General features: G+C 44.9%; 1 protein-coding gene across 1 annotated transcript in view; it reads left to right on the forward strand.

The window, feature by feature from the left end:
- The window catches only part of HAUS2 (HAUS augmin like complex subunit 2), a 30,000-nt gene extending 19,649 nt beyond the window's left edge, over positions 1 to 10,351 (forward strand). Inside the window, exons 3-6 of the mRNA XM_019519080.1 lie at positions 6,245 to 6,314; positions 7,374 to 7,506; positions 9,437 to 9,545; positions 9,695 to 10,351. Coding sequence (XP_019374625.1) covers positions 6,245 to 6,314; positions 7,374 to 7,506; positions 9,437 to 9,545; positions 9,695 to 9,850 — 468 coding nt within the window. The 3' untranslated portion in view covers positions 9,851 to 10,351. The remainder of the gene's footprint in view (positions 1 to 6,244; positions 6,315 to 7,373; positions 7,507 to 9,436; positions 9,546 to 9,694) is intronic.
- The last annotated feature ends 1,757 nt before the right edge of the window (positions 10,352 to 12,108 follow it).

Raw genomic sequence — 12,108 nt, forward strand, 5'->3', positions numbered from 1 at the left:
GGACCTCCCTGTCCCATAGCGGGCATGGGTGTCCCATGGGACTGATGAAAGACCGACACAAAGTATCCATTTAATAGGTTCGCTTTTTCCTGGGCGTCAGTTGTCAGTTGCCCCATCTGGTTCAGCAGGGGTCCAATTGCCCTTGCTTTTCCTCCGGCTCCCCACATATGTGAAAAAGGACTTTTTATTGTCCTTGGTGCTTGAAGCTAGTTGGAGTTCCATTGCAGCCTTGGCTTTCCTCGTTTGCTCCCTGCAGGACCAGACCAGTGCAGAATAATCCTCTTTGGAGGTGAATCCCATCCTCCATCCTTTGTAGGCCTTTCTTTTTAGCCAAGGTCTGCTAGCTCCCTGGAGAGCCAGTGGGGCTGCTGTGCCCTCTTGCTGCCTTTTCTCCGAGATGGAATAGAATTAGCTTGTGCATTGAGGATCGCTCCCTTGAGGAGCAACCACTCTTCTTGAACTCCCCTCTCCCTGGGGTCGTGGTCCCTTAGGGCCTCACTGACAAGCCTCCTGAGTTTGACAAAGTCAGCTTTCCTGAAGTCAAGGACTTCCGTGTTGCTGACTGACTTGCCAGCTTTACGGCGGATGGTGAAGGTGATCAGCTGGTGGTCGCTGTCACCCAGCTTCCCATTGATCACTAGGTCGCTGATTAGGTCATCCCCAGTAGCCAGTACCAGGTCGAGCAATTATTGAGACATAATTGAAGAGAAGGATGTGGTTCTTGCTAATAAATCCACACATTTTCCTTTCCCTGTAGATTTCTAGATTTAGAATCATAGAATATTAGGGTTGGCAGGGACCTCAGGAGGTCATCTAGTCCAGCCCCCTGCTCAAAGCAGGACCATCCCCGACTAGATCATCCTAGCCAAAGCTTTGTCTAGCTGGGTCTTAAAAAACTCCAAGGATGGAGATTCCACCACCGCTCTGGGTAACCTGTTCCAGTGTTTTACTACCCTCCTAGTGAGGAAATTCTTCCTAATATGTAACCTAAACTTCTCTTAGATTCATAGATTGTAAGGCTGGAAGGGACCTCGGAAGATCATTGGGCCCAGCACCCTGCACCAAGCAGGAAAGGTAACTGGGGGTTAGGTGACCCCAGCAAAGTGACTGTCTAGCCTTCTCTTGAAGACTTCCAGGGTAGGCGATTGCATCACCTCTGGAGGGAGCTTATTTCACAGTCTGGACACCCTGACTGAAGTTTTTCCTAATATTGAGCCTGAATCGATCTTCCAGGAGTTTGTAGCCATTACTCACATTTTTCCCTTGGGTGCCCTGTTGAACAGTTGCTCACCAAGCCCTTCATGTACTCCCCTAGTGTAGTGGTAAGCTGCTACCAGGTCCCCTCTCGGCCTTCTTTTCCTCAGGCTGAAGAGTCCCAGATCTCTCAGCCTTTATTCGTATGGCTTGCCTTTTTAAGACTCTGATCATACAGGTGGCTCTTATTTGGACTCTCTCAAGCTTGTCCACGTCCTCGGTAAAGTGTGGCGCCCAGAACTGGACGCAGTACTCCCAGTTGCGGTCTCACCAGTGCTGAGTAGAGCAGAAGAAGTGCGTCCTTGGCCTTGCCGGAGATGCATCGACTGATGCATGCCAGAGTATTATTTTCCCTACTGGCGCACTGCCAACTCATATTCATACTGTGGTCTATTACCCCCAGGTCCCTTTCATTCGTGATGCTAGTCAGTTTAGTACTGCCATGCCTGTAGGTGTGTTGTGGGTTGCTCGTCCCAAGGTGGAGCACTTTACATTTCTCAACGTTGAACTTCATCAGGTTCCGATCTGCCCAACTTGCTAACCTGTCTAGGTCTGCCTGTAACTGTAGCCTATCTTCAAGCTTCCCCATAACTTGGTGTCATCCACAGACTTGGTTAGTGAGCGCTTCACCCCACATCTAAATCGTTAATAAAGATGTTGAAAAGTACCGGACCAAGCACTGCCCCCTGCGGGACACCGTTGCCCACTTCTCTCCAGGATGACATGGATCCATTCACTACAACTCTCTGGGTCCTAGCCTGCAGCCAGCTTCTCACCCGCCTGACTGTCTTGGCGTTAAGCCCACAATCCTCCAATTTTCTCACGAGGACATTGTGGGATACTAAATCAAAGGCCTTTTGGAAGTCTAGGTATACAATGTCAACCTGCTTTCTTGTGTCCAGGTAGCAAGTTACCTGGTCGTAGAAGGAGATGAGGTTGGTAAGGTAAGACCTGCCTGTGACAAAGCCATGCTGGCTGTTATTCAGAATCTTACCTTCTGCAAGCTTATTGCAGATAGACTCCTTGATGAACTTTTCTAGGATTTTCCCAAGGATGGAAGTTAGTTTGATTGGCCTGTAGTTACCCAGGTCCTTCCTCGTGCTCTTCTTGTGGATGAACACAACATTGGCCCTCTTCCAGTCCTCAGGGACTTCCCCAGAGCGCCATGAGTTGTAGAAGAGTTTTGCCAGGGGTTCCGCAGTGACTTTGGCCAGCTCCTTCAGCACTCTTGGATGAAGATCATCCAGTCCTGCTGAGCTGTATACGTCTAATTTTATTAATTGGTCATACACCAATTCTACGGCAATAGTAGGAAGGTGATTATTCCTACCGTGTTCATCCTCTACTCTACCTGACATGGTTTTCCCTTTGGTTTGGTGAAAGACCAAAGCAAAGTAGTCATTCAGGAGTTCAGCTTTCTCCTGGCTGCCAGTAACCAGCTCTCCTGAGTAGTTGAGCAATGGCCCCACACTCCCATTTGTTTTCCTGCTGTTCCCTATGTACCTAAAGAAGGACTTCTTGTTGTCCTTGATTCCTGTCGCTTATCTAAGTTTGGTCGCCGCTTTAGTCTTTCATATCTGTTCCCTGCAAATGCAGGCCATCGTGGAATAGTCTTCCTTGGGGCCCACCCTGAGCTTCCATTATTTATAACCCTCTTTTTTTCTTTCTTAAGAGGACCGTGATTTCCCTGTTTAACCAAGAGGGCTTCCCAGCTCTTCTTTTACCTTTTCTCCTCATGGGAATGGACTTCCTTTGTGCTTCAAGGATCATGTCCTTAAGGAACAACTAGTCTTTGCGCACACCTTTCGCCTTTGGTCCCTGCTCCCACAGCACTTGCCCTACTAGTGACCTAAGCTTGTTGAAGTTTGTATTTTTGAAGTCCAAGACTTCAATCCTACTATCCGATGTGTGTGCCTTACGCCAGACAGTGAACACGATGGTTTAATGGTTGCTGTCACCCAGACTTCCCTCTATATTTAAGTAGGCCACCAGGTTGTCTCCTTTGGCCAGGACCAAGTCTAGCAGAGCATTACCTCTGGTTGGCTCATGTACCTCCTGAGTCAGGAAGAGCTCCTTGACGCAGGTCAGGAAGGATCACGACTGTTCCAGCTTAGCCAAGTGCTCCTCCCAGGAGATGTCTGGATAAGTAAAATCACCCATAATAACCATGTCACGTGCACGTGCAGCCTCAGTCAATTCTCAGGTGAACTCCAGATCGAGTGCCTCCCCCTGGTTTGGTGGTCTGTAGTGTAAACCTACAGTTAGGTGTATCTCACCCCTCATCCCCTCTACAACTTGACCCAGAGGGTTTCAAGCTGTCCGTTTTTGGAGTCTATGTCGGCCTCCAAGGAGGTGTACTGCTCTTTCACATAGAAAGCAGTGGCTCCAGCTTTTTTCCCCACCTGGTCCCTTCTGTGCAGGGTGTTATCCCTCTATAGCTACACTCCAGTCATGTGCAGAGTCCCACCAGGTCTCTGTAATCCCTACTAGATCATAATGCACACTGGAGAGTAGGAGGGCTAGCTCCTCCTGCTTGTTCCCCCTGCTCCTGGCATTAGTATATAGGCACCTGAGTCCTGCTTCTGAGGCTGTTGTCTTCCTGTCCTGCTGATGGAGAAGTATTACCTCAGCTCCCACAGGAGTGGTTCTCCCACTGTCCCTATCTATTGGGCTTTCTTGTATGTTGGTCCCTGGACATGTTTGAATTTGTGTATCCCTACCCCCAGCAATTTTAATTTAAAGCTCTGTCCAAAAGATCGGCCATCCTGGCCATGAACAGGGACTTACCTTTCCTCATGAGATGGATGCCGTCCCTTCCCAGGAGTCCTCTCTCCCTGAAGTGTGCACCGTGTTCAAGGAATCCAAAGCTTTCTCAGTGGCACCAGCGTCGGAGTTGCCAGTTCACTTCCTCAATGCATCCTTCCCTTCTGGGACTGCGGCCTGCAACAGGGAGCACAGAAGAAAAGACTACCTGGGCTCCCAATCCGTTGAGCCCAGCCCCCAGAGCCCTGTAGTCACTCATGACCCAGTCTGGATGACCCCTGGCCATGTCATTAGTTCCCACATGGATGAGGAGTATGGGGTAGTAGTCAGAGGGCCAGACAAGCCTGGGGATCCTCTCTGCTACATCTCGGATGTGAGCCCTTGGGAGGCAGCAGACCTCATAGGCTAGGACGTCTGGATGGCAGGTGGGCCCCTCAGTGCCCCACAGGAGGGAGTCCCCCACCACCAACAACTTGCACCTCCTCTTGAGGGTGGCAGCAGACTGCTTACCTTCCTTCTCTCTCGGTGTCACCATCAGAGCCTCCTCATGTGTAGGGAGGGGAGTGTACCTGTTGTGTAGGGCCAGGGAAGGAGCAGCCCTGGCTTTCCTGGAGCACGAGGTGACTGTCTTCTAGGTCGCTCTGGGTGGGTCTTCTTGGTTAGCCATCACATTGGCCACCAGTAGCCATCAATGAAGTCTTCATGGGCCTTGATGGTGCACAGCTGACATATCTCCTGCTGTGTCTGTACCGGGTAAGTTTCCCCAGATAACAGCTTTTCCTGTGCCTTCTCCCTGGGTCTTTGGGCTTTCCCCACCACCATTCCGCTCCCTGGCAGGTGTCTCCAGTCTCTCGGGCTCATTGCTCAATGACAATGTCATTAGCCTTCTTGGCAACAAGGGCACATATGTTGGCTCATATTCAGCTTATTGTCCACTGTAACCCCCAGGTCCCATTCTGCAGAGCTGCTGCCTAGCCAGTCAGCCCCCAGCATGTACTGGTATATGGGATTGTTCCATCCTAAGTGAAGTACTTTGCACTTGCTCTTGTTGAACCTCATGAGATTCATTTTGGCCCAATACTCCAATTTCTCTAGGTCACTCTGAATCCTAGCCCTACCTTCCAGCATATCTACTACTCCCCGCAGCTTGGTGTCATCTGCAAACTTGCTGCGGGTGCACTCTGTGCTGTCTTCCAGGTTGTTGATGAAAACATTGAACAAAACCAGCCCCCTGGGGCACTCCACTTGATACTGGCTGCCAACTAGACATCAAGCTGTTGCTTACTATTGTCTGAGTCCAATGCTCCTGCCAGTTTTCTATCCACTTTACAATCCATTCATCCAGATTTATAGCTTATTGTTTCTAAATAAGAGTTGTAATGATCTCATCACTTCATTTTCAGTTTCTAGAGTTTTTCAGTTTATATAGTTTTAACTTTTTTTGCTCATATTAAAATATAGCATAACACTTCTAATATTAATAAGCTTTAAAGTATTTACTTGACTATATATTTGGATGACCTAGAATTCCAAAGATGAAAAATCTTGGGGAAGAGAAAAATAGCTATTTCATCTCCTCTCTGCTCGTGTATTAGGGAGGGGGTTAATCTGATTTTAGAGCTCCTTGCTTCCGTGAAATGCCAAATAGTCATGATCGTAATGAGCCAGGCAGTCACAAACATAAATGGGCTTTTTTTTTTCCAGTTCATACACAGGAAAGAAGCCTAAAAAGGTTCCTGCTGAGGCTGTTGGAATCTGCACATCTGTCTAGCTACTCAAGTCATGTAAAGACATTAATCATTCTCTATACTGGTTCATCATTGAATAGAATCAAATTAAAGAGGTTTGATCACCTCTCTCTTAACAGACATAGTTCACCTATACCATAAAAGTATTTGCCTGTAGCAGGAGACTTGTAATGCTGAGACACAGACCATTTAGCTGGACCTTGACTATGGGTCCTATTTTCAGGATATATATGAATGACTACATGCTGCAACACATTCAGGACCAAGTGCAAAAATCTTCCTTTGCATATGTGCAGCAAAGCTGTCCCACCTGCTGATTTAAAAAATAGTTTCTACAGGCATGAAAGGAATGAAAGTATGTAGCTTTAATCATTTCAGATATAAAGGCACACCAGTTCTCTGGTGATGGGGAAGTAACACGTGTAGGTAATATATTAAATTGTATAAAAATCAAGTGTAGCTATTTATGTCTATTGCAGAAAAACCTGGAAATAGAAATCCTGCAATTGGAAAAGGAGACAGCAGATATTGCTCACCCATTCTTCCTGAGTAAGTTGCTTTGTTTAACAGAACAGCTATTAATATTAGGCTGTTTGATCAAATATCACTTAATATGTTTCACTTCTCTTGAATCCCCTGTTTCTCATTACCACTTTGCAGCTGTTGTTGCATCTGTGGATTTCTCCTGAGAGCAGGTTTTGATGCTTAATCAGCCAGTACAAGATGCTAGCACAGCCATGGAATTTGTATCCTCTGTATTGTATGTGTGTCCTTTGTGATGCTTTCGTGCATATCTTGGGCCCCAGAGAGCAAAGTTACACATTATCCAGCTACTCTCCCAATAACTCAACAAATGTATCTTTGTTCTTAATGTATAACATGCCTCAGAAGAATTGTTGGGACTTAATTTTAATAAGCTGAAGAAGAGCATGTGGAGTAATTCCTTCCGTGTTTCTCTGCCCTTTTGCTTTGTCATTATCAGTCTTTTTCACAGCACCACATAGCCCTATAAAAATGATCTCATTCATGAAATATAAGATGCAAGTTTAAAGATTTGAACTGGAATTCTCTAACCCCCTAAAGCTAGCTTTGTTCATAAAGTGATTTCTCGAAGGAATAAATGCCTTGAGCCTCCTTCTGACATATTCTGGGACTACTCAGTCATCCAGCAGGGACTATCTGGTTATTGCTGTTCGATCAGAGTCTAAGCCCATGGCTTAAATAATGTATAGGACTGCTGAAAAATCCTAGTCATCTGCTATATAGAATGAGTTTTTGCTTTTGCTTCATTAGAATAGTGTTTCTCACTCGGGGTTCTGCAAGATCCTTTTAATGGTGCCAGGCAGTATTACCTCAGTTAAGTGCTACAAAGATTCACAAGATAAACCTGGAGATTTCAACGAGGAATCTGTAGTGTTAAAAACATTTTTACCTGTTGCAGGCTTTCCAAGTTCTTTGCAAGAAGAGAATTGCTTTATTTTTTGTCTGCAGTCCAAAACAAGTGAAAGCTGAGAGCTGGCATATTCTAAGGGGTGCCTTGAATCTAAAAAGGTTAAGAGCTCACTGCCTTAGACATTCCATCTCAAATAATCATTCCTGTTTGTGTAGACCAGAAATGTGAAATTTTGCAAGATATGAACAGACACCTGGAAACAGTACTGAAAGAGAAGAAGACTCTTAGGCAGAGGTTAATGAAGCCTTTGTGTCAAGAAAATTTGCCTATTGAAGCCGTCTTCCACAGGTGAGCTTTTAGAAAATAACCAACACTGGATGTTACCTGCACTTTTAACACATGCAAATAGTGCTGAGCAACAGGTAATGAAAATATTTTCAACATATGTATTCCTTCATTACCAAGAAGAATGGGAAGAAACATTTATGGGTAACCACCGCATCTGAAAAACTAACACTTAATTTTTTTCATACCTGTACATTTTAAAAGACTTATTGCTTCTTTGCAGTGAATGTTTGTTCATTTTTCCTTCCAGCAGATCTCCTTTTTTTTTATTTGTACCTTTAAAAAATAAATTAAACTCTGGGTTTACAGTGCACCTTAGTTACACTGAGAACACTTTTTCATTGCCAAAAATATTCTAGGATAGCACCAGCCTACTTCCTTTGCAGTAAGCTCAAATTCCATACATGGATAAAAGACCCATGGACATGGTATGCTTTTTGCTGCTGTGACCACCAACAGGTATTCATTTCTAGCAGGGGAAACTTTTGAGACGTTTTCCCCACTAGAAGTTGTTCCAGAAGAGGGAACAGTACAGGCATTCATTCTGAAGCTGCCCCCTCTCCCTTGCTCTCGGTGCCTTCCCCAGACCAGGGATCAGTCTGCAGAAGGCATGGGGGAGCAGGCTGCTCCGTTCCTCTTGGTCCCAGGTAGGAGAGCAGAGTAATGTGACAAAGCCCCCTATCTGCTCCCTGGACTGGGACTAACTTTATTTGATTTTTCAACCCCCTTCCTCCTGCACATCTAAAGCTGGTGCTTTCAGCCTTGTGTGTGGGGCTGTGGGGTCTGGGCTCTGCAAGTGCTGAGTTGGTGCGTGTGGGGGGGGGTCTGCCATGTGACACTTCAAAACTAGTGCCCACAACACTTCCCCTCCCCTTCTGCCCAGGTTTAGGGAAAAGGTGGGGAGCATTGCCCTGCTGCTCCACTCTACTCCCAGACTAGTAGAGGAAGGGAGGGGAGCAGCAATGTAGAGCCCCCATGCTGGGATGGTTCACACTGCTCCCCTTTCTTTCCACACCAGCCCAGGGAGGGGAGTGTACACAAACATTCATTCTTGCAAGAGAAACTCTGTCGCAAGGAAGATCTTCCAGGTTGTACCCTGGAAGATCTTTGAGAATAGGCAAGTTTCCTTCAGGAGAAATTGAATGAACACTTTTGTATACTTTTTTCATTTCTACTGGGAGAACTGTGATTCTCCTGGTAGAAATGTAATGCCTGCATGTGGCCTATATGTGTAATTTACGTTCTTTTGCTATCCAAGTGAACACTTGCTGAAAAAATGTAAATAATAGTGCTGCTTCTGCCAGAACTGCCCTCTTGCTCATGGCTGATACTGTGATCTAGTGGTGCTGAGGTCTTCCTCTCCATGGAGCAAGTCAAGAGTTCCCATGAAGGCTGTATAAGTAGGGACCTACCAAATTTGCAATTTTCACAGAAACCATAAATTTGGTAGGTATCCTGTGAAAAATGTTGGTCCCTGCAAAAAAGTGTGGGGACTGCAAAAAAGCTGGAAGGTGACCAGCAAGCTGAGGGTGGAGGGAGGGAGCTGCAAACAGAAGTGGGAAGCCCTGGCTTCATGACAGTATGGGGGATGGGGAATTTTCACACCAGAACACAAGAGGAGGCTACACGTCCGATTTGGCCAAGGGGCCCTGGAAGTCCCACCCCTCCCCAAAGATTGACAGATGGCCATCTGTCAATCTTTGGGGAGGGGTAGGACTATTGCCCCTCCGGCTAATCAGAGGTGTGGGGGCCCCCGGTGTGCTTCACTGTGAAAATAGTGACTGATGCCGTGCTCGAATCATCTAATTGGGTGGTAGCCCTCACAAATTAGGTAGTGTAAGTGAGTCAATTGACTGGGAATACGGATGAGAGGATAAAACATTAAATTCTAGTTCTTTTGAGCTGCCTTTTGGGGTTTCTTTACTAATTACAGGTATGTAGTAGAGTTCTTGACTCTGGCAGTGTCCTTTATTGAGAAACTAGAAAGCCATCTGCAGACAGTAAGAAGCATCCCTCAAATACCCCAGACCATGAGAAACCTGGTGAGTACTGTATTTAACTATTTCCTGTAATACTGTCCTTCTTAAAATGCAGTGCTGATTACTTAGCCCACCTTCTTTATCTCTCAACAGTATACTAAGGTATCTAGTTTGAGGGAGTTTATTTCTTCATCTCCTATCTTGTCTTCCAGGATAATGCTCTGGCAAAAATAGACTTGCTGGTGACAGAGGTGGAAGAGTTGGCAGAGCAGATACTGAAGTGGAGAGAGCTGCAAAAAGGAATCCACTATGACAGCTTCCAGCACTCCGAATCAGACATTGGCTTCAGCAGCCTAAATCCTATTTAATATATCTTCTTTCTCTGACAAATAAAATGCCCAGTTGCCAATTTCTGTTTTTATATGTCTAATGTGATAATGTGTGCCTTAGTCTAACAAGAATTTTTCTTAGGTATCTTTCTGTTCTAGAAAGGGGAGTTGATAAGTATTATTGAAAAATCAAAATTGAGCTGTAAATAATAGGATTCATTGTCTAGGTATAACTCCACTTTTTTATGCTGACATATGCCTCCATTAAGCATTCTGACAGAACTGAATTGTGGCCTACCCTAGCATGTGTAAGATGTCTTAATATAGCTAATGCACATGCCATGATGACTAAATCTGTTTCTGTGGATGTTTTGCTATATTTTATATTATAGGAATTATAATAAATGCATTAGATTATAAAATGTTCTTGTTTTCATTACAAAGTAGCTACGGTTACATGAGGACCAATGGATATAAACTGTCCATAAATAAATTAGTGTGGGAATTAGTGGAAGGTTTCTGACCTCTAAAAGTAAAATTCTAAAACAACCTCCCTGGAGTTTTATGAAGTGGGTTTTATGATGTGGTCGCTAGTAGTAGCAGGAGATGAGACTGGATCACAGAATCATAGAATCAGAAGTAGGGTCGGAAGGGACCTTGTAGATCTTCAAGTCTGACCCCCTGCCTGGGCAGGAGAAAAAACTGGGCTCAAATGATCCCAGCTAGGTAGGCATCAAGCCTCCTCTTAAAGACCCCCAGGGTAGGAGCCAGCACCACTTCCCTTGGAAGTTGGATCCTAGCCACCCTAACTGTGAAGTAGTTCTTACGGATGTCTAATCTAAACCTACTCTCCAACACCTTGTGGCCGTTATTCCTTGTTATGCCAGGGGGTGCTAGGGGAAACAAGGTCTCTCCCAAACCCTTCTGGTCCCCCCTAGTGAGTTTATAGACGGTCACAAGGTCCCTCCTCAGCCTTCTCTTGTGAAGGCTGAACAGGTTCAGGTCCCGCAGTCTCTCATTGTAGGGTCTGCCCTGTTGTCCCCGGATCAAGTGGGTGGCCTTCCTCTGGACCCTGTCAATGATGTCTACGTCCCTCCTGAAGTGGGGCACACAGAACTGGACACAGTACTCCAGGAGGTTTCTGTGATAGAGCTCTAAGCGCGCGCGCGTGTGTGTGTCAAAAAGCCAATTATAATTTGGACAGCTATTCCTGTGCAATCTTGCCTGAATGTCTGACTTGTTAAAAAAAGTACTCTTTCTCTCTGACTTTTTTTTAAATGTAATTGTTTAAAAGTGGAGAAAGAAGCCAGAGACAAAGCACAGTAGTAGAGTAATTAGTCCTTTTTAAAATAAGGCACGGTTAACACAAAATTATAGCCAAGGATTATAAATAAAGAGCAACTATGTGATAAAAAATGGAATGAAAAATGAGCATCAAAAACAAATGTACTGCCTGTCTTATTGTTTCAAGATTTTAAGTGGAATGATCTATCACTTAAAACACAACTTTCTGATTCCACTATGTAAAAAATAAATGTTACATATTTTAAGATAACCACTCTAGAAGTTTTTGCACAAGATGTGTTTGAAATTATAATTGAGAAAAGCAGAGATGCTGTCTTACAGATTGGAATAATTGGTTGGCTTAACAAGTCTAGTAGAAATAAATAATCCAAGTTGCTTACAGTAGTAGGTTTGATAAAAGAACTCATGGATTTCTTGCACTCCCAATTTGTATTATCTAGCCTATACTTCAAGCTTTTTTGTACCAATAGTCATTGCAGCTGACTACCTTAGATTGCTCATCATTAAATTTTGAGTTAAACACAAAATAGTTTAATGGTATTTTGCAGAGAGAAGGAAGTGTGGTTGTAAATATTAGTGTATGAAAGGTCAATACTGTTCTTTGACTGATTCTCCAATATAATCATATTCAGTTTTTACATGAAAGGCAATAAGGGCCAAAGGGCTGAGCACATGGCTGGAGGCTGTTTCCTGGATTCCAGGCATTTGGTAGGTTGGCAGCTGATGAGAGGGAAGAGACAATCTGTAGCCCAACCATTTGTGTATACCCTAAAGCACAAGAATAAACATTCTTATATCTGCTTGGCTTCGGTGACAGCGCAATATAGGCGCCCATATATATTGCCTGGAGAGGCCCTAGAGGGGAGGGAGGATAGCAAGCAGCCCAGCAGCAGCTTGTATTGAATTTGCTGGGTTCTCAAATTTTCCCTCCAGTCCATGTCCTGTATTTATGCAAGCCTTACTCTAGCAAACATTCTCAGATTGGTTTATTT

Source organism: Gavialis gangeticus, unplaced genomic scaffold, assembly GCF_001723915.1.
Source record: "Gavialis gangeticus isolate Ggan-Ray unplaced genomic scaffold, GavGan_comp1, whole genome shotgun sequence".
Lineage (NCBI taxonomy): Eukaryota > Metazoa > Chordata > Crocodylia > Gavialidae > Gavialis > Gavialis gangeticus.